The following is a 22,692-nucleotide window of genomic DNA, read 5'->3' as shown; positions in this document are numbered from 1 at the left end:
AAGAAAACGTAACTGCAAAAAGAAACATTAGGCATCTTTGATAAAACAGCTTATTCATCGGTGGTATTTGCCGGTTCTTTGGAATAAATATTCGTGGCTGGTTAAGCTTTGCGGTGGCACATAATAATACACCCTTACAAAAAATGTTTTTACTCCTGAATACAGCAAGCGCTCGCGCACGTGACGGTAACGAAAGGTTTCAGTAGATAGCGCCTAAGCAGTGGAACGTGGGAAAATTGAATTACTTGAGCAAACCTTTACCGTGTGCATTCTGGGAGCAGCGATGCGGGAATGAAAGCTCGTGACAAATGCCCGGTGGAGAGAAAACACGCATTTAAGTGGCAGTTGCTGTACAAGTGTATCGTCTTTCGGCGACATTTGCAGCACCATAGGCGGGTACGCGGCCAATGTTTTGAGCTTAGCATGAGCAGGCCACTCATGAGCAGGCCACTCAGACTCATGTCACCTTATCACGCTGGTATAAAAAGAAATGATCGGTACCTACAGGAATTGGCGACCCTTATACCCCTAGATAAAACATACACCACACGAAATAAAGATACCTGGAAAATACCTCGCACACGTATCAACTACAGTTGCCAAATGTAATGCACATTCTTCCAAGCACGCTGAGCTCGTTGGGAAAATAGTATTTTTAATGCAGGATATGTCACCTTCACTCATTTTATGTACATCTGTTTGTCATCTTCGCTCATTTTTATGTACACCTTTTTTGTGTATGTGTGTCGTTTATTTTCTTTGTCACAGAACGTGTGGGGCCTAAACCGTTCTCATTGTTTTAATATTTGTTTCTCTGGCTCAACAGGGGTTGTAATAAGCTACCGCATGCTGTTCTTCGCTCTGCCAATGTATCAGAGGTGTAGGCCTTGGTCAAGTCTGGAAAACTACTTTTTGCCTGCACCCTTGTGTCACTTCTTTTTCTGTAAGTGTGTGATGCTAAATAAACTCGAAGACTTGAAACTTGAAACACGCAAACACCATACACACAAGCAAACAAGCACACACCTTCATTACACCCAAGCAAACAAACACACACCTTCATGCACCACACGCATACATGGTTGCTATTTCTGACACTATAGTCTAAACTGTGTTCCCCGTGTGGTATGCTTTCACAAAAAAAAAGATGTGGCTGAGTTCATTAAATGTGCGATTGTAGGCTGGTGTGCGTACGAGAACATGTTTTTGGGCTATATAAAGGAGCTTTGTTGGGTGGGTCATTTGTGTGTGGGCGACGTGTCAAGTAAAGATGGTGTTCCAAATAAAGGACATGCGTCAGCTTCAGGAGCCAGTTCCTTTACATCCGCGCAGGCAGGAGGGCCCGTTTCGCCAATTGCAGCAGCTGAACAAAGAGGCAAATGTTAGTGTAAGCCTCCGGCATGACTGCTGGCTCACTAGACCGCTGTTTGTAGCGCGCCAGAACCTTATGCAGCCATGCATACAAAACACAAGTTTGGTTCATTCGAAAGCTTGCATCGTTAGAATCATACTCACACCATTCTTAACGTGAACTTCACTCAAATAAGCTGTATAATTAGGAAAAAAGGGAATGACCATGGGACTCACTAGCTAATTCGCCGCAACAGAACCTATGATGCCATACGCGACAGCTCTGCGATTGGCTGGGGCCGGCAAAAGCGAACGCATATTATGCAGAGCTTTTAAGCTTGCCGAATGAGTTATTTGCGCTTAAATTTCAGGCACAGTTTTCAAGCAGTAAGAATTGTTCGTGAACAGTGGAAGTCACGAAAGCACACGCAAAAATAGAAGTACCGACGCGTACTGGTGTTAATAATATGTACACTATGTTTGTTTTCGCTGCACAGCACTGTGGCTCTTTGGGGTTGTCTCAGGCGACACTGACCAATTGGCGGGAGCGACGGTGTCTTACGCCACCATATGTTTTGTCGGGTGAACACCATGTTTCCCAAAACGATTATTTTCTACCTTGACAGAAATAATCCAGGTACAAAAATAGTGAAAAACAAAGCAAACGTAGAAAACCGCCCACTGCGGTGCGGTGCCGCCATCTAGGTTGATTACGGGTAAACAAGTCTCCGCATTACACTGAGTTTAGCTTGAAGATCCGTCTGTTGATGTCATTGCAGATGTCGGTAAAACACACGATTTCGCGGGAGAATCAAACTTTTAACTTAAATTGATTGATTTCACAGTGACTAAAGCATTGTTTGGTTCCGGGCAAGTGCTGGGGCACTATAAAACACGAAATCGCGAATAAGACAAACTTTTATTTTGTCTGCATGACCCTTTTAAGCCACTGATCATTATAACCCTCTACGGGGTAATGTTCACCACGCAGGTCAGCAGCGAAGCGTCGGTGTTCACCCTGACGGTGATAACGGTCGACCGCTTCGCTTCCATCATGTACCCCCTGTCGTTGAAAAGGCGGACGCTGCGGTTTGCGTGGCTCTGCATGACGAGTGTGTGGCTGATGACGCTGCTCATGTCGTTGGTGCCTATGATGCGGCCGGACTACTACGGAGAAGACTTCTATGGGGGCAACGGCGTGTGTCTGCCTCTGCACATACATGACCCGGACTCCAGGGGTGAGTGCAAAAGCTCGTGCTCTGATAGTCTACATTTGCAGAGAGGCTACATTTGAAGAGATGCGATGCAGATGCGATGCCTTGCAGAAATGCGATGCATTTGCAGCGATGCCGCATTTGAAGAGGTGCGATGGTACTGGCGCCAGGAGTAACCAGGGTTGATAGTGATGGTATCCAAACGGTAGACTCTACTGATGACATTAGGATTGTTGAGTCCAAAACTTCAAGGGGGTTGGAACTTGAGTTATGGCAGCTGTGGCTTCAAAATGATCCGCCCGCAGATGAAGAGCGCTTGTGGGTTCGTTCGGCACTCTCACCAGCACTGTAATGCTCGACAAAATAAACGACGAACGCTAAAAAAAAATGAAGAAAGTGGCTTTTCTCGGCTGTTGAGTGGAGAAGCACCGGACGGTAACTTTTGAGAATGCAAGACGCGGGTGAGAATTCTGGGTGAGCTTTATTAGAAAGTCTAATGAGACGACGCTATTCCTGAATATCCTTCATCCAGAGCAAGGAAAATCACGCTTTATTGATTTCGCAGTTTTGACATTTTACATAGGTAGCGTCGTGCAGCGTATAGTCGCCATGACCTGTTCCTGTGTTTTATTTCAACCCTCGTTTTGCGATCCACTGCCTCCCCGTCGAAATTTTGGTAGTATATAAAAATGGGCATACCTTTTTAGTCAGCTCGGTTTGTCAAGAAAATTAGATAAAACTCAAACAATCTGGCAATGCCCGTCGACGTCCAGTTTTTGCCCAGCTAGAACTTTGTCGGCAAACCTTCTTCGATCCTGTCAAGACTGGTGTCAGCAGATGAGAGGGATACTTTAAAAACCCCAGGAAAGCAGAAATCTGAACGCCCATATTTGTTCACAAACTCGCCAACATATGAGTAAGTTAGCTAAGTTTGTCCTTCCTTAAAAATAAAGTCAAATACGTGGCGAATTGTACAGTAGCTCTCTAACTGTGAACTTTAGTATGTTTTTGAGCATCATTATTTCAGCTGCCCGATTGGCCGTCTCTGAGTGTTCGTGGGAGAAGAAACGCTGGTGGCAGGAGAAATTTTCAACCCCGCGAATACCCATAGGAGGCCGCATGAGATTTATGTCTGGGGAACTTCTTATACTATAGCCTTTCACATGCGTTGGCTGAGGTAGAATTAAGCTGATACAATTCCCAAATTCTTCAACAAGCTTTAAGAATCCCTTTTCGATAAAACGAAGCGTTTTCTGCAAACAGGGGCAGATTTTGGTCCCTTGGATGCACTGCCGTGACGACAGCGTCAACCGCCCTGTCATGGCATAATATTGTTTGTGGCGCTAGCAATCGTTTAAGGCGTTAAACAAGCATCTGTCAAGAAAAGCAGAACACAGAAGCTGCCTGTAAGACTCATTTCCACATTTCCTTATCTTACGCCTCTAAACCAGACTGTTTTATTGTGCCGTCGAAATGTCTATTTTCGGTAGGAACCTTTCTACACTTCAACATCTAACGCGACATTTTCAACGAGGCTTATGGGCTAAGCAACCGTACATGTTCACTAAAACAAGAATTTGATGTTTAATTCTGAAATAAGTTTGTTGAATGCGTTGTTTGCGCATATACCACCAATAATATTTTTCGAACGCATACTTCTGCCGGAATTGCGATTTTTAAAATATGGACTTCATGGTTGTTGTGAAATGAGGCAGAGGGCATCTTGTTAGCTGGAGGGATATGACTGCTGGTGCCTTTGACACTGGTTTTTTGGTCGTCTGAGTTCGTTCTCACGGTCTTGCGAACTTCCAGAGTAGTAGTGATGCGTCTCGAGTCCTTCTAAACCTCTTTTCTACAAATCACTGTAACACGTCGTTCTCGTTTACTGTTTTTTGGAGGTTAGATTTCTATGTTATCATTTTTTACTGGGACCAATAGCAACGAGAATAAATCAGAAGATCGTTTCCATTTTTTGTCTAGGATTGGCCAGTGGGGGCTTCTTTGGCCAGAATACCTTTTCCCTCAAGATGCGAAATCTCTAGGGCGCAAAATATAACAAAATTGTGAAGATGAAGATGTCGTTAGTGCTTAACGAGCCATAAAAACAATACAGAGCGTTGTTCGATTTAAAAGAACTTGCTCTCGGTAACGAACTCCCCTCTATTCCAGCCACGAAAGACGTATTTTGATAAAAACTCAGAAATGTATGCTTCGTTATAAAAAAGAATTGGTTCTAATCTACGCTGTGAAGGTGGTTCGACTGCGGAGGTGTAAACGACATCCACAACGATTAGCCAAGCGGCATCACTTGAATTCACACACGTGGCTATACAAAGGGTTAAACCAGAGACCCTGGCAGCCGTTACCTGGGTTTCGTGGGGGCGGTGTCCGCGTAACCGAGTGGCCGAACGCAGCAGCGACAGATGAAGAAAAACGGAAAGGATCGTCTGGTGGAGGGTGAGAAGGAAGACGGCACGCGGGGCTGTGGCGTCACATCTCTCACTACCCCCCCCCCCTCACTCTTGTTTCATGTGCCGCCGCCAAGGAGCGCCCTCCACGCTCTCCCCCTCCCAGACACTGTGCCGTTCGGCGCTAATCCAAACCACGTCAACGCCGTTATGATACGTTATGCGCTGTGCACTTCACACGAGGGTTTGAATGAGCGCAAGAGGTAGACCCGCCGCTGTGCTCTCTGAGTACACCGTCTGTCTCCCCGTCTCCTCGTGTGGGCGTAGCTTAGTCGGTAAGACGACGGGTTGTTGCTCCGTTTCTCTGTTCGGGTCTAGGCTAGATTACCGGCTGTGCTCGGAACCGAGCCTGGCGTTGGCTGCTGACGCGGACATGGAAATTTCCTGGGCTAGTAGAGGAATACTGCTTCGCAGTAAAATTTCACGCTACACTATGTGAGCAGGAACATTATAGCGGCCATAGTGGCGCAATGCAGGCTAGCATAAAACCATAGCTATCACTGGGCTAACTTACCATTTGCATTCAAGATATAGCGCTAAGATAGTCAAACGGCACCAGATGCCCCAGTACAATAGCACAGTTTAGTTCTTGGTGGGGCATTTCATCGGCTGCAGGGGATACCACGAACAAGACTCTGTAACGTCATGGAAAGCTACCCAGAAAGTTCCTGGGGGAGTACCCACTGTTTCTTCCGTTCTATTCATTATCTAGAATATTTGTTTGAAGTTCGGGGAAAAAATTGGGAGGATTGTTATCGTGGTAAAACCGTCTTTTTCATGAAAAAATCTATCCTTTTGTCTTCATAGCGGTTTTGTTTATAGCAGGTAAATTGACTAGTACTAACCTGGTGACGGAGTCTTCGGGATGTCATTAGGAAAGCGGTAGCTTTCGTAGTAGAAGAGTGGTGGATTAATGTTGCAAAATATTCCAGTGAAACGGAAAGCCGAGGCGAAAGATGTCATTTTTGCTGGCGAACATATTGGTAATGATTTTGTGATGGGCAAACAGTGCTCAGTTTCTGCAGCCATATAAACTGGAATGGTATTTTGGAACTCTACAGAAGCCGAGGTTTGCTTTCTCGTCGGCCGTTGTAGCTCCTTCGACCTTCAATGGTTTTCAGTGTTCTCTAAATTGCAGCAGCGATCATTTACAAAAGAAAAAATATTTAGAACCCGAAAGGCCACTAAATTATTTGTTCGAAAGCTGATGAATTAGGAATGACGCCGTGCTTTTAAAGAATTCGGCCTCAGAGGCCTGCGACAGAAATATCCTACAGCAGTGTTGGCGAGGGTTTCATAAAGGCTACGGGTACTTCAAAAGCGATTAGTATATATGCACTATTGAAATTCACTTTTCCTGTACCGGGTAGCGAAACCATTCTTACGCCCTAATTTCGCCATTTTCCGTATTGTATGCTGCCGTTAGAAAATCTTTATCTTCAAAATATTTCGCGACAGTTATGATGAGATAAATGGCACCCCCAATCAGTTCCTCGAATAATTGTACCCTAGTAATGCCTTCTCCCTATTCTAGCAAGGCTTAGCTAGCAACATTAACAGATAAATGTGCCGCATTGGTGCCGAGAGCCTTTCTGTGTGAATTGTCGCCCTTGTGTGCACTAAATGTGTACATTCTATATTTTGCTGAACTCTTTCTCACCCAGGGTAATTTGCCTTTAAATGTTCACTTCCCATTTGCATAAATCCGTTTCCCGTACGCTGGAGAAAAATATACATTCCCAAGCGTGATGGTCATAGGGGCGCTGATTTCCTCCATGGCCACGAGGAGATATAAAAGGAAAGGGCATTGCAACCCTGTCGATATGGGCATCCTCGAGTGTATATTGCACTCAGGGTTGAGCGCATCTTCATTATAAAAAAATGTCGAATTTCGTAGAGCACTGTACTTTGTTTAGAGCCCGTGAGCTTGTTTTCATAGTGTTATTTTATGTACTAATTCCCGTATCACCGAGTCTTTAAATTGCAACTTTTCTTCATAAAAAACAAAATTAGGCGAGGCCGATCGTGGTGCAAGTGACCACGGACCACGGTCTGTGTGACAAATGCCAGCTGATGCGAGTAGATAGACTCTCATACTCACACACAGGTGAGATCCTATCACCGTCACCAATCTGGCTTAGGAAGTTACCATTCGCAGCATATTCACACTACTCTAATCTTTTCTGGAAGAATCTGCTTGTCGTGGTTGGAATGAAACGCTAAAGAAGGCATATCAGAGCGAAAATGATGATTAAAACTTATAAAGTACACATTTCAAGTGCTGCCCTGCGTTGAGTTTCTGCCATGTTCTGAACTGTTTATCCAAGCAGCAACACGCTCAACGACAAATTTCTTTGCTAGGAGGGGGTGTTGTGTTTATCTACAATTGTAAACATATTTCCTCACTTGTTCTGTGAGGTTCACCCTAATTATTATTAATCGCAGGCGGGTGGAGGGTAGGGCGAGGGTGATGGCTACTATACTCGATGACAACTTAACAACGGCACCGGAAGTTGCCGGTGTGCCTTATCACCGTAGCCGGATGTTTCTCCGCGCGGCGCAAGTAGGGCGTTACTGGGAATATTTTGAACATGGCGTGAGCCGTTCCCGTGATTTTTTGGACTTCATATGCTTATAAATGACTCCAGTGACGACTAACAAACTGCGTGAGAGAAGGCAGACTATATCACGCATTCATAGCAAACCCCTTTCAAAACGCGCGCGCACTCACGTCCCGGGTCCGGCGCTTTGGCGGAGTGATACGCTACATGAGGTGGTGCCGTTCTTGAGTTGTAACCGAGTATAGTGCCTTCACGGCAGCTGAAGCGTGCCGGCCTACAGTCTAAGCCTTTTGGCGAGGCAGACGACAATTTAGTATCTGTGAGGTCTTATTCTGTCTGTTGGTATAAATGTTTTGGGGACAGTTACGAGTTGTTTCTCCACTGGGGAGTGTTCTTTAAGAAAACCATTACGTACGCTGCTTGAATGGGTTGTGATACAATATGTGGGCCATGATTTTATTTCTGTGTACGTTACCTTACCCCACGAAAACGCTTGTAATAATGACCACCCGGCCCCCCTTTGCACAGCTTCTGGTAGCTCAGTGCCACTGAATTTGGCGGCGTTGGGCGTGATCACTGGTTCTATATTGCACTGACCGGTGGGCTTGCTTTGCGTTTTCACCCTGCAGCCGACATGATTTTCTAACGCTATAAGCTGACGAACGGATGCGTGGTTTTATTGATGTGAACCTTCGGATAAAACCCTTTCCAGTATGCAGAGTGACCAAAATTAAGTCGACAGGTTTTTTTTTTGTTTTTGCATTGGGCACTTAGATTTACGTAGAGACCACCTGTACAGTGAGGTTACGCGAACAGGGGGACATATAATGAGGTGACAACTATTGACGTCGGTGGATTAATTACCTAAAATAGAATAATTAACTTTTTAGTGGCTGTCGTAATCGTGTTTGTATTCTAAGGTTAGACGCAATCGTGTTTCTACGCAGTTTCATTTGGCAGAAGTCTCCTAGCGCTTTCCTAGTCCGAGATATCGAACGGCGAAGTTTAATTGCCGTTCGCATGATTACGCATGCTAGACAGGGAAGACCGGATCAAAGTTCCTCCCCTTTGTTCTGTGTTTCGATAGCGCTTACGAGTACTGCATATTGCAATTGCGCCAGCTAAGACTGAAAGGGTGCCAGTTATTACTTCTGCCTATACCTCTATCCCGTCGTCCATGTAAACACCGTACACAGCAGGCACGTCACAAAAGAGAGAAGCTGCGCCAGACATCGCTGTCTTACATGCGTAATTATGCGCAGTTCTATATCTTCGGGTACAAATGCGCTAGAATAATTCTTCCAAGTGAAACTGCGTAGGAACACGATTCCGTCTAACTTTTCAATACACACGTGCCTGCATAGTGCAGCCACTTAAAAGAAAATTAATTATTCAATTTTAGTTAATTATGTAACGGACATCAATAGTTGCCACCTAATTCCGTGTCACCCTGGGCGCATACCCTCCCTCTAGAGGGGGTATTTACGTATATCTGAACGCCTAATTTTTAAAAACCTGTCGACCTAACTTTGATCACCCTGTATACTTTCTTGTTACTTCACGGGATCTGACGAATCATGCGCATCAAACGCCTGTACGTTCACTCTAGCAGAATGCATTAAATTCAATAAGCTGTAAAGAATCTGTATTGGTTTGCGTGACAAACGCGAATTTTTACACTTGTAAACTTGCATTCGCATTTGTGTTCACGGCAAGGGTTGTTTTTAGTGATGCGTGTACCTGTGCGTCGATGTGTTTCGTATACGCAGGCTGGGAGTACTCGGCGTTCGTGTTCTGCGTGGTTAACACCATCGCCTTCACCTTCATTGCCTACGCTTACGTGACAATGTTCTTCACCATCACCCACTCGAATGTAGGATTGCGTTCGACGCAGCAGCTACAAGATCGTGCCATCGCCAAGCGCTTCGCCTTCATCGTGGGCACCGACTTTCTCTGCTGGATGCCCATCGTTGTCATCAAGATTGTCGCCCTAGCTGGTACGTGTAGGGTAGATATCATGCTACATTTACCTGTATTAACTGCCACAAGATAGACGGAAGATTATGATCAAGTTGAATTTTTTTTTAGCTGAGCTACAATTTTCAGGAAGGTCTTCACACCTGCTCATAAATTATAAAGACATTGACAGAAGATAGCGCACAAAACATATACGTTTGTGCCAGTTGACTTTCCTCTCAGGTTACTGCTGTAATTTGCAGAAAACAACAAAAAATGCCCCTCATTCCTGCATGTACGTCTTCGTCAAATTTTTTGGGCCACGGCGACTGTTGGCGGAGCAGGCGCGCGGCCAAAGAGAGCTAGGGGAACTTTTGCTCTTGCTGTTGGAGTGTATCCGGCAAACAAGTGCTTCGCAAAGTGCCTGCGTTGAAGGAAAGCGCGCCTGCTTTGAGAAAGCGGTGCCGCAGCACTTACCGTGCCAGCCGTACTACGAAATGAAGCGCGGAAGTTCCCCTCACTCTATTCAGCCGCGTAGCCAACCACCGAGAGGCAAGGGCAACGCCCCTGCTCGGCCATGGTCACCGTGCCCCCAAAAATTTTTACAAAGACTGTACACTATCTTAACCCAATTTTAGTTGTAGAAAGACTTCACCTATAACATCGTGTTAAAGGGACAGACAACCGATTTTTGTCGAGTATATATTCTCTATCCCAAATGAAAGGGCATCACTTAAAGCCCCTAGACGAGAAACGGTTTTGCTCATAACGCCCTAGAATTTTTTAAATCGAAATTTTTAGATCTACGAGGCGTATGTGCCCCTCCCAAAAATAATGCTGGCAACCATGACATAGAGTAGCTCGGCAACATACTTTTGTCTGTATGCGAAATGAAAAGCGATATTTAAAAACTTGTCTCCAGCTAAAAAAGTTTGAGTCGCAGGCTTTCCTGTTCCTTTATGTGTGTTTTTAATGCAACGGTCTATTTTGCTCGAATGCGCCATCTGTTGGGATAGACGATAGGTAGAATCTGGCTTCACGTTGTGGAGGCGGGAAGTTTGATTCTCCCCGGGCGCGACGTTTTTTTTTTTTTTTTTTAAGCTGCCGTTGGCTTATTTGGAAACTGAAATAAGTTATTTTGGCAGAACAAACGCCCCTGACTCAGGCAGAATCGTCAAAGCTCCTTCACGGGGTCTGTTTACTGAACGCTGCCGTTGATTCTGGGCATGGAGGCTCAGTTAGCCACACTGAGAGGAACCTTGCGGCGGCGGGCGCCGTGTGTTTAAAATTTTCAAAATAATGTTTACAAATACATATACAATTTAACCTTGTACAAATACTTGTGTTAAAAGGTTTTCAATACGGAAATAAATGTTTCAGCAGTTACAGTAGCTGCTGGGTTTGCAGGTCACGTGACAGGGACACATATTGTAGTGTCAAGTTTCGACACTACGAACCGCCACCCTTCCGATTTCAGGAAGTTTGCTGCCGAATTAAAATTATGTCCGCCAATTTGTTTAGAAATTGCTTGTGGTTAACCGGCTAAATAAAACGCCGGCTTTCATTTGTGATAGAGAACATATACGCGACAAAAATCGGTTGTCTGTCCCTTTAAATATAATTATTTAGTATAGTGTGCAATCGCTTAAGTGTGCAGGCATTTATAACCTGTTTTCTGCTCTGTTCAGCAGCTCTGAGCGAAACACTCACGTCAGCTGAGAGAGAGAGAGACAACTTTTATTATGAGCATTGATGAGATGATCATGCGGAATTGGTTCCCTATTTATGGGAATCCATGCACCATCCTGACTATGGCTGCCCTCTCGGCGAGGAGGAGATGGTCTTGGAGGGCGGGGCTAGACAGCAGTGTCTCCCACGGCTCGGGGGAGCCGGAGGGGGAAAGGAATAGTACTGGTGGCAATCCTGGTGTAACTTTATATTCTCCAATAATGTGCGTGGGTGTCCATGGCTGCTGGCAAAATTTGCATATGGCTGAATATTGGATTGGGTACGTTGGGTTAAGTCGGCTGGGATGAGGTTATGTATGTGATTGAAGAAGTCGTACTGTTGTTTCCTGATCCTTTGTGAGCTGGGCGTTCGCCTGGTAGAGTAGAAAATTCGGGCCGTGAATACGTGAAAAAGACCGAAACAGACCTTGGCGAATGGTCGTTTTTCGCCGTTGATAGGCCGAAGCACAATAAGGTTTCAGTGATAAAACAAATGCGGCGGAATTATTGCTAATTTACCATTACTTTGAAAGCGTTAGCTACAGTTGTGTTTACGCCATCATTTTCTCTTGAAGCTAGCACTTACGGACGAGTTTTTATAATAAAGACGGTATCGTTTATGGGGCTACACAAACGCGAAAATTTTGGTCTGTCAGTCCATCTGTTTCTCCATTCAGCCACACGGCAAAAATTTAAAACAATTCACAAACGACCCGTTTAAAGAGGCAAAACATTTCCGAACTACTATGTCTGCTGAAACCTTTCACACCTGTCGAAATTTTTTAAGTTAAATAAAACATTTTTGATGGAAACATCAATAAATAAGCGGTGCTAGCAGTGTTCTTTTGAGTGAAAATGCACGGTGGCTTGATTTTTCCGACAGCAAATAGAAACACGCCTTGACATAAAATTTTTATCCCAAAATACGAATACCGCGGACAATCTCCACTAACGTGAAACCTGGGGAGGGACGAGGCATGCAGTGTATAAGTGCATTCTCGACGCCTTGGCGTCTTTGCCAACAGAGAGGGAACCATTGTGAGGTAGAGGTATACAGCTTTGCTGTAAAAGTCTCCTGTCTTTAAAGCACGAAGCTGTCTAGCGCGACGTGTAAACGAGTGCCCGGTGTTTGTTTTTAGTGCGCGTTACGAAGCGCTCCAGCGCGAGGCGTAAACGAGTGTTTCGGTTTTTTTTAGTACGCGTTTTGTTTTAACGCGAGGCGTAAACGAGTTTCCTGGTGTTTTAGTGCCGTGACTACATAAGACAACGCCTATAGCGACGACGACTACATGAGACGCCAACAGGCCGAGCCCCAAAGGGGCTCTACCCCTAAAGCGCCCTCGAGCACTCTCTAACTGCGTCGGCATCCCAAGAACTCCAACAGTAACAAATGTTTTGGGTTGATACCGCGCGAGCAGTGGAACGCGCCAAAATTGAAGTGACTTGCGCAAATGTCCACAGTGTTGGGAGGAGTGAGACGGGAGGTTAAGAGAGTAAGAGGTGGGCAAGTAAGGGAAGAGGGACATTTACGTCGCAGTGGCGGCGGCCGACTATCGTCTTTCGGTGACATTTTCAGTGAAGTGAGCAACGACATGGCGGAATTTTTTTATAAGAAATATCCGAGTCTTTCCTTGCAAGATAGGGACTACGTCCGTACAGAATAAATCTCAAAGAACGGACAAAGGCATTCCTTTATTGTTTTGGGGGTATACGGGTAATTGTTTGGATTGACACGCCCACGTGTATTTCTATTTGGACGTGAGAGAAAGGACAAAAGAAAGGACAGAAGAAAGGAGAGAAAGGGCAAAGGGGCCGAACAGTGGAGCGCACAGGGTTCGTAAAAACGGCACTGTCAGAGCTGCCTTAACGTGGCGTCTCATTGGCGGGACAAGCCATAGGGTAACGCACGACCTCGGCATATGCAAACATTTTCGCTGCGCTAGCTTGTATGCACGGCCACTTTCCCTATACAAACTCTTGGGCACCGAGTCCGGCCAGCGAAGTGGTGGACGGTAAGTGCTTCGATTCCTGAGGCTGCGCCGCACGAACCGCTCGGGACGATGGTCCGTAGCAGGCACTCTCCTTTCCCAGTCTCTGAGAATCCTCCAAGAGCACCAGTCGTAGCGCCCGCTTCCTCCTATTTCAACCACGCAAGGAACAAAGTTGTGCATGCATACACTCCGGTGCGCGGAACTACTCACTTTCACCGGTAGTGGTCAAGGCTATGCATGAAGGTGTTCGAAGTCGTGGCATGTGCGTACGCGCTTGCAACCGCAGGGGTTCTGAGCTCAGGAAAGGCCTGTAATGGATCCGCGGTTGATCTCTTGAGACTCTTAGCGTAGCAGGCTTTTGAAAGGATGAAAGGAAAAATGGGCAAGTAAGCAGGACGAGCAGCCGGCTGGGGGAAATGGGTGCTCTGTGCAATGTTGTAGCACTGTGGCGCGGCCGGCTCACCGAAAAACCGGTTGGATAAAAAGGACCGAGCGCCGAATAATAAATGCAGCGATAGCAGGGAGATTGGTTGCTTCCGCTGGGTATTCTGTAAGTATGCGAGGAGCACAATGACCCGTGGGAAGGGCGCAGAAAGAATACTAACGTGACGTTTCTATTTTGAAAGGAAGGCACGCACTCAGGCCTATTCCTATAAAGACGGTGTTGCGCTTAGCAAAATAGTTGTGTGCGGCATCAACCGGGTAACTTATCTTGCGTATAAAAAATATGAAAAACGTGCGGATGATTAAGCTTCTTGCAAGTTGCCAAGGCGGAGGCAATGTACACAGATATTCCCCTTTGCTGGTGCAAGCCGTTGTCGCTCTTAGTAAAAATTAAAGCCGTTCCACTCAACGTGAAAGCTAACGGAAGGACACAGAAAGTGATTCGCCATATTGGGCTGTAGCTCCATTATCCGCTCACGGCTACCACCCAAACCAATTCAAATTTCCCGCCTCCGTAGTGCTCGAGTGCCCCCTGCCTGAAACAGCGCAAGCGGCAGTTTTGCACTTTTTGTGCTTGCGTTTCCTCCCTGACTTCCCGGCTTTGCACTGCCACTTTTTTTCGCTTACTATCGCAAAAACCAACCCAACGAGCGTTCCTAACAGAATAGACGTGGGTGGTGCGGGTTAATTACATATATTTTGCGTCAAATGTACCTCCAGTTTTTTTTTTTCGCGCTAAACATCGGGGAGATGTGTGACAAGCGCCCGCGTTTCACGAGTTTCGACTGGTTATGACGATTGAAACAGCTTGGTTTTCGAAGCGTCTGCGGGACGCCCTTCGACGGGTACGCCGGGCTGTACTTGAATCCGTTATCTCGCGGCACCGCCTGATTTCGCAGTCGTTTGACATCGACCGTTCTACGACGACAAGGCGAGCCCCTAAAGTGCTGTGCACTTAAAACATTTGTCGGGGACCAAAGTCTCCTTACGTGCTTTGAAGGCGAAGTGCTAGCGATTATCAGACTTCACTGCTAGATCGAGTTTGCATCTCTTTCTTCGTTGTCGATGCTTAGTATTTTGGCACGAATTACTCGGACGTACAGACTGGCTGTGATTTACGAGATGGCTTCCCCACCGTGAGAGATCTCCCCCGCATGCACTGTTCCACTCATCAGTGGAACAGTACGCGCGGGGGAGTTGACATCCGACTCACGTGTCACTGTGCAAGCATTAGTCTAATTCCCGTGTTCATTCTGATAGGTTGCCCGGTTAGCGCGAGAATCCGCACACTTAGATTCTGCTCTGGTCACCCGGGTTGAAACCCCACACGAACCAAATTGTTTTTATTATTTATTTTATCTTCCAGCGACGGCTATTTCAGCAGCATTCGTGTCGACGGATAACGAAGACGGTCACATTTCGCGCTTAATGAGGCATCCAAGTCCTTCGCCTTAAAATACGGCATAAAGTTCACGTTCAATTCGCGTGTTGTTTTAAGTTTTGACGCACTAACTTTGAGGGAGACCCCGATACGGGCACAAAAAATAGCCCCCATTACAGAATTGTTTAGTTATAATATAACCTAAAGGGCCTGCACGGGAAATGAGCTGAGGCTGCTTTTCTTCCGAGCTTAGTAGTATTCAATACTGCGAAGTAGTATTCGTTACAACAAAGCTGCGAAGGGAAGCAGGGTTTACACGCACTGGTTTACAAGCTGGGGACAGCAGTGTTGCCCAGAGTTTGTAAACCAGTGCAGTTACTAGTCTACCGTACAGCCTGCAGTAGCCAGCTTCTTAAAGACTAAGCGAAAGACACTGAGTGTGAATAGACAACGTGAAAACGTATTCTCTCGCTATGATATAGCATGGAAAATCAAAACAGTTCACCTAGAATTAGATATTAGCTCGCTAAAATTTAGGTGAATTTATCCAAAGGGCTTGTTACCACTGCTGGCTATTTATCGTTTTCACGTCGCTACAAGGACATAGATGACATAGTTGCGCTGCTCAGCACGAGGTCGCGGGTTCGATTCCCGGCCGCTTTTCTGATGGAGGCGAAAAGAACAAACGCCAGTGTGTACGAGATTTCGGCGCACGTTAAAGATCCCCAGGTTATGAAAATTAATCCGGGGCCCTCCACTACGGCGCCCCTCATCGCCTGCGTAGCGTCGACGCGTTAAACCCTACAATCAATCAATAGATGACATTGGACGCATACCAAGGGGTGAACGGGTGAAGCCTGAGAAGAATACAAATGAATAAGGTCGCGTAACAGAAATAACGGGCTACTAATCTTCTAAGCAGTGTAACGCACACCATTGATAGGATGTTGTAAAAAAACTTACTCGAGGAACGAACTCCAAACGTCTGTAGTGAGACTAGGGACCAGTTACTTCTCTGTCAAGTTTAATCTTCTGCACGCAAAATACTTAGATGAAAACAATCGTACAGGCAATAAAAAGTAACCTAGAATAGGTGCACTAAAATTGAATATTTAAAGTGATAAAAAAGCGCACATGCCCTCCATACAGATGGTTTTAACCAGCGAAGATGTGACATTCGGCTCCGCCCACACCGTCCCGCCTTTGCCCGCTGTTGTCGCCTGAGCTGTGCTTGATGCAGCAGCTCGCTGCGTGCGCGTTCTGCTGAGACAGATACCCATTTTCGCACCCTCCGGTACGTTCTTTCTACTTACCAGTGTCGGTAGATGCAATATCGTAACTGTAAACCTAGCCTCACACTCAGCTCTTACTTCTAAATCCTCCTCAACCTGTTTGTTTCGCGCCCGCGCGGTAGATAGTGTCTTAGGAGTTCTCTGCGTACACTAGACCACCGGATTCTTCTTTCGCCTAGTCAGAGACAGCTTCGCTTAACAACAGTGGCGTTTTGAGAAGCGCTGCAAGTTAATTATTGGCCACTTCTTCACCCGGTGCCATTTCGTTTTTTTCTCCTTCTCGCCAGGGACGAGAATCGACGAGACCCTGTACGCGTGGGTGGCAGTGTTCCTGTTGCCGGTGAACTCGGCGCTGAACCCGGTGCTGTACACGCTCACCACACGGCTGTTCAAGCAGCAGCTGAGCAGGTTCCTCGTCACCCTTCGTCACACGGAACGCGCGCCATCGCAGCGACAGTCGGCGGGCCAGTCGTGGTCCTCGCAGCAGAACGGACGGAGCTCCAAGGAAACTCTGGTGACTGCACTTTCTGACGTAAGAGGACACCACGCCCAATACCGATATAGGCTACCGGGGCTGGTTAACTGTAGCATACTGGACGGCATTACATTTCGGGGGTGTAGATGAACTCTCTACGCTTTTCGCGGCATACATTCTAAAACAAGATCGTGGCTGAGTGGTACGGCGTGATTTGCTCGTCGCACCAGATACGCCTTCCATTTCTGCTTTGTTTTTGCGGCTTTTTTTTTAAGTTGCTACCGAAAAGCGTACATGTTTGCAACTAAATGAAAACCACCCCACAGCCGCTATCTGGCCTTACGGTCGTAATTTGAGCCGTGGAAGAACGTCAAGGCCGCAAAAGAGAAAAATCCTTTGAGCGAGTGTACAAGTTATCGAATAAACATAGCGCAGTAATTTTTGACTGAGGTACTTTGCGTCCCCCTAATCGAAGTACTGGTTGTGTTGGATGACTAAGTTCTGCAAGCATTTAAGATTTCAAAAAAATTTAAAAAGCTGCCGTGTCCCTTTAAATGCGCGAAAACTGTATTGGGTCATACGCCGGATTGTTCAAAAAAGCAAAACAAATACAAGTCCAGCGATCGAGCAAACTAGAGTTTTAAATTTCAGCAGCCCAATGTATTCGTTGTCTGGCTTTGGCGAGTTCTCAAACTATTTAAATTTACGTGTTGCAAAGGTTATTTTTGCTTGACGCCATTTATTATTGATTGCTTCGCACACAACAGCAAACATTTAGCAGAGGGCGACTTTGTGGGCCGATATATTTTGCTTAGACGAAACGGAAGAACCCGAAGGCGGGAAATACGTTTTACTTCCAAGGATCAGCCGACATATCCAAAACACGTAAAAGCCTTTATTTCAGTTCTCCGAAGACAAGAATCCTCGGCACATATTTGTGCAGTGGCATTCATATCATGTTTGCTTCTCTGCGTGACTTTTTGAAGCGGAAAATGTTAGGTCCACAGCATACCCAGTCTCTTAACACGGAATTTGATTTGGGCCTGGAGGCGAAACATTTCACTTTGTACACGCAGTACGACGTGAAATTCTCAGTAAAAATCTCCGGCAATAGCTATTCCGAGTCTGTTTTTGCTTGAAGTTCTCATAGAAAAGTAAGTGCCACAACAAAAGGTGAAAACGTTTCATATTTTTACTTCACGTGTGCTTTCATAACAAATCAGATATATTCATAACGAAACATTCCATGTTTTTTTAGCAACGAACAGCTGTGTTTACCACTACAAGGAGGAGTTTGATGAACCATGCTGCTTGAACAGCGCCGCGTTATTTTTTATATATCTGGAAGACAAATATGCCTATGTTATTTCGGGGAACGTCCAATGAATGCGGGCGGTACGACTACGTAGCCCAATATTTTTCTTTCTTATTCCCGTAAAGCCTATTGAACGTCTCTCCAGAGACAAAGAAAGAAAGTAGTTTAAAAAGGCTGCGTAGCGAGACAAGTGTAAAAAGGGACCGTAGATATCTGGGAACCGCTTGCATATTCAGCAGCTTATTCACCCGCGCTGTACAAATACCCGAAGTACTTGTATGCATTTCAAATTATATTTGCTCTGAAAATAAGATCTAAAGAGAAGTACACCTTTTGTGAAGTATACCGTACGAATATAGCCTGAATACTCGGAAAACCGAATCCTGTGGATATTTTGTTCGTGTGATTACTGCTTTTAAACAGAAAGGGCGCTTTCATCTGCATCATCCCGTTAGTTGTCGCCCCAGGCAATGCATCCAAAACTTTTCAGTTCTTGAAAAGTCGGTTGTTGAATTTAAGCAAAGAAGGCATTTTTAATCACGAAGAATATAAGCTTTTAGTAGGGCCACAGCTTCATAAATTGTATATTTTTCAACGTGTGCAGTTTATCACGATTCGTGCTGTCTTCGACCATAGTGAATGTAAATAAATATTTTCTCCTTTCTAAATTACAGCACGATGTATATTTAAAGACCACATTTGTTCTTATAGGCACAGGGCTTGCCAGATTGCTTTCACGCCGACCGTCTTTCCTGCAAGCCGAAAATTCTTTATGTTTTTGAGATAATTACATTCAATTGGAAAGCTTCTTTTACAAATGTATCGTTGATGACCTCCATTTATCCAAGGGTTGTTCGCAAGATCTCGGGGGCCGTAACTGGTGTGCAGTAGGACCGACGAGTAACTGGCCACTGTATAGTGACGTTGACTACCTTCGGTGTTGTGTATTTAATATTAAGCACGAAATTCTTTAAAAGAACCTTGAAGGCAAAGTACAAGTTTCCTTCATTTAAGAGGGTTCTTGCACCAGTTACAATTTTACTTGTATGCGAAAGTATTTTACGCATGTTGATGGCACATTGGTGTTTCTGTATTTACATTTTAATATTTTTTTTTGTTTTCTGGGTTTAATGGATAAATGTGCTTTGGCATACCTTTCGAAATTAACTATACGGGAACAATATCCGCTGGTTCATCTCAGCTAGACACACTTTGCTTTTTTTGCTTTTGTAAACGAACAGACGCCGTCGCTACGAGGCCTTGTTATTACCCCTACCATAGTTAAACAGCCTTAGACTTATTGTGCCCGAAGGACATGCTCATGCCTTTTATTAGTCATACATGCTCATGCCTTTTATTAGTCATGTATACATGAGCTAACTCTAGGCCAAGAAAATGTTGAGCATGATGGTGTGCCCAAAAAACAACGAAACCTCACACACTTCTCCACATAAAAACGTGTAGTACATGCGTGGTGAAAAAACTGGCACAGAGTTCAGAGGAACTTTACCGACTGGTTCCCTGGTTATTTCACTTCATTGCTTGCTATCTGTAATAAAAATTGCATTGATGCTGCGAAGAATATAAGCTTTAATATAATACAGGCATATCTTTTACAGTGTAAAAGCGTTTTACCTCTCTGCGAGCTAGACAAAGCTTGCACTTATAAAAAGCCGGGTGATGCATTCCACGCGATGGCTACGCCGCTAACGCATTTATTTTAAAAGCAGAGCATTTCAGTAACTCACGATGTCACCCGCGTTGACGTCCGTAGTCGTAGCCCGCATCCCTCCCCCTACACTATATAAAAAAAATTACTATCCGGCGCCTGGTTTCGATCCCTCGACCCTGCGGGCGGAACGCAGTGTACATGGTGCTCTACCCACTGCGCCACAAAGCCGACACAGAATGGGAGGCTACGAACGCGCCTTATATCGCACCCCTCCCCCTACACTATATAAAAAAAACACTATCCGGCGCCTGGTTTCGATCCCTCGACCCTGTGGACGGAACGCAATGTACATGGTGCTCTACCCACTGCGCCACAAAGCCGACACAGAATGGGAGGCCACGAACACGCCTTATATCCTTGACTACGTCAAGAAGCTGCTGATACAACGCATTCACTACCACCAACTCCCCAAACACTAAACGTTAACGCAAGACACCCACCCCCTATGCGAAGCATTTACTCGAGTCCCCCTCGCGGGGAGATAGGCCCAATTTTTTAACCAACCTAGGCATGGGTAATCTTACAATTTTGCCACAATTAGCACCGCACATGCAATCCTAAGCATGTTTTCTGAGGGAACAAGCAAGGCGTGCCCCTGTAGAATGCTTTTATCCGTAGAGATGGTGGTGAGGGATACTTCAGCAATTTTGTTCGTCGCTAACAAAATGGCAGTTACTTCGTTGTACCGATCTCACTGCTTTTCTTTTGTTCTTCTTAACCCTTCCCTTGTTCTAGCCCTTGTACAGTAAGAAGATGATGTCCTCGCGGAACGGACACACCATTGCGAACGGCAGGACTCTCAACGGCGGCCTGAGCAGGACACGGATTGGCGCCAGTTCCAAGTGGCAGCGACACTCGCGGACTCACCTAAAACGCGAAGACTTTGTGTGAAAAGGCCAAAGAAATGGTGGATGAAGAAATACAGCGGTTGTGAATCCCGGACCCATCTCTGCAAATCTTCCAGCGGTGGAAAGCAGTAGAGGCCACTTTGGGACATAGACAGTATGTCAGAGGAAGATGGCTGCGGCATCAAGGTGCTCTTCGTGAAGTGTACATACAAGATATATATATATATATATATATATATATATATATATATATATATATATATATATAGGTGTGAACGGTGCAACTGACTGAGTCATCGTCGGCCTGATGCGTGCCTTATGTGGTTGCTCCATTGGCATCGGCCGTCCAATGAGTGTATGGTGCACTAGACCTTCAAGACATATTGTTTTACCCGTGACCTTACCATCGGCACACACAAACTGTTCATTGCCGAATGGCGGGTAAGAGCGCCGAAAATTGTGGATCAACAACAATGCGTCCCAAAACGTGAACTTCATTCTTTGTCCATACCTTCTTGATCAGGGTCATACAAAAGTTAGCACTTGCATTCTTGAGCATGGCTTTTATGAAACAACGACAGAATTATACCTGGAGCTGGCAGCCCCGGAACTTAGTATTATTTATGACTTCTAGTCAAATGTGGCAAACGGGCGTGTGGAACTGTGGATCGTCCTTGTTCAATAAGTGGCGGGCGACTTATGTACCATCGAAGTCCCCGCTGGTGTGCGTGTTCTTCTCACTAAGTCCTTAATCAGCGCAGGTGCTCAAATCGCGCTGTGAAGATGGGTGGTGTAAATGCCGTGTGCTGTGGTGTGATCTATTTTAATTGCAAACATTAAGATCATTTCATTTCTTTTAAATCTCCGCGGTCGGCTCATGCCGAAATGTGAGAACTAAGCCAATGCTGCCTTTTAGCTTCACATTCAAACTTCATGTTGTCAACTTAACATCTTTTTGACAAGAACTTAGGCTTTCCGTATACAATGCGTTGTTTCATTTTAAATGGTAGGCATTTTGAGTGTGACTGATGTTTTATCTTTGGCATTTTTTTTGACGGCGCTTGTTGTTAACGGCACAGTTGGAAAAGCACTTGTTGTAAGAATCGAAAACCAATCGTTATTTAGTAGATGCCCCAATTCTGTTCGAAAGCAGATATCAGAGTCGCGGATATTTCTTGGTTCTCACAGGGCCAGAAAGTCCAACGCTTCAGTGCCCCTTCAAAATATAAGGGGCAAAAAAATTCCAAAAGATTTGATGTGGATAAATATTTATTAAAAGCAACTCAAATAAACTCCATTGAAATGCCCTAAAAAGGACATTTGTTATTTTCTTTACAACAAGCATTGCAGACATCCGTTCAGCATAGAATAAACAAATTTTGTGCGGCGTACCTCTAGAGGCACAAGTACTTTATGTGTTTGGTGAGTGCTTGTGGATAGGAAGCCCATCGTTATTGCTGCATCGTGAAAAAAATGAAAAAAAAAAACTGAAAGCAAAAAATAAAAGCAATGCTAGTAGAAGGAGAAGAGAATTACCAATTCGATGGCAATTGTTGTGGTCAGCATAGAATGCGTAGGGACTGTTTGCTGCCTTGCGGATTTTTATTCTTCGCTGTCGCACAATTCGAATCTTTGCTAGATTAGTGCTGCAATGCGAGAAAAAACATTATCTTTCCTAAAAGAACTGCTAATCACTGCTCTCTGGAAGGGCATTCGAAAATATCGTACAAAATATAAAAATGGGGTGGGGGTGTAAAAGCTCCGAAGCTATAGCAGCAACTGCGAAGCTGTAGTAGAAAGCTACGGATTCATTCAGTCCAGTGTATAACGTGTGCTAAATCTCCACAATGGTACTTGTCGTTTGTCGCATCCCATAGAAAACCATCAACAGCGGCCCAGACCAAGCCCGCGTCCTTCAGGTCATCGGTACAACGCCTT

General features: G+C 45.3%; 1 protein-coding gene across 3 annotated transcripts in view; it reads left to right on the top strand.

Annotated features, from left to right (window-relative positions):
* The window catches only part of LOC144153602 (uncharacterized), a 259,014-nt gene extending 236,963 nt beyond the window's left edge, over positions 1-22,051 (top strand). For 2 of the 3 annotated variants that reach the window (XM_077685246.1, XM_077685247.1), the window contains 4 exons: positions 2,342-2,588; positions 9,363-9,590; positions 16,672-16,916; positions 20,642-22,051. In XM_077685246.1, the coding sequence (XP_077541372.1) occupies positions 2,342-2,588; positions 9,363-9,590; positions 16,672-16,916; positions 20,642-20,797 (876 nt within the window). In that variant the 3' untranslated portion in view covers positions 20,798-22,051. The remainder of the gene's footprint in view (positions 1-2,341; positions 2,589-9,362; positions 9,591-16,671; positions 16,917-20,641) is intronic. The other variant, XM_077685248.1, reaches the window with a different exon arrangement.
* Positions 22,052-22,692: the final 641 nt, after the last annotated feature.

Source organism: Haemaphysalis longicornis, unplaced genomic scaffold, assembly GCF_048455015.1.
Source record: "Haemaphysalis longicornis isolate Haplotype H1 unplaced genomic scaffold, Haemaphysalis longicornis Haplotype H1 scaffold_9, whole genome shotgun sequence".
Classification (NCBI taxonomy): domain Eukaryota; kingdom Metazoa; phylum Arthropoda; class Arachnida; order Ixodida; family Ixodidae; genus Haemaphysalis; species Haemaphysalis longicornis.
The sequence above is the reverse complement of the archived record's forward strand: the minus strand, read 5'-3'. Positions and strand labels throughout refer to the sequence as shown.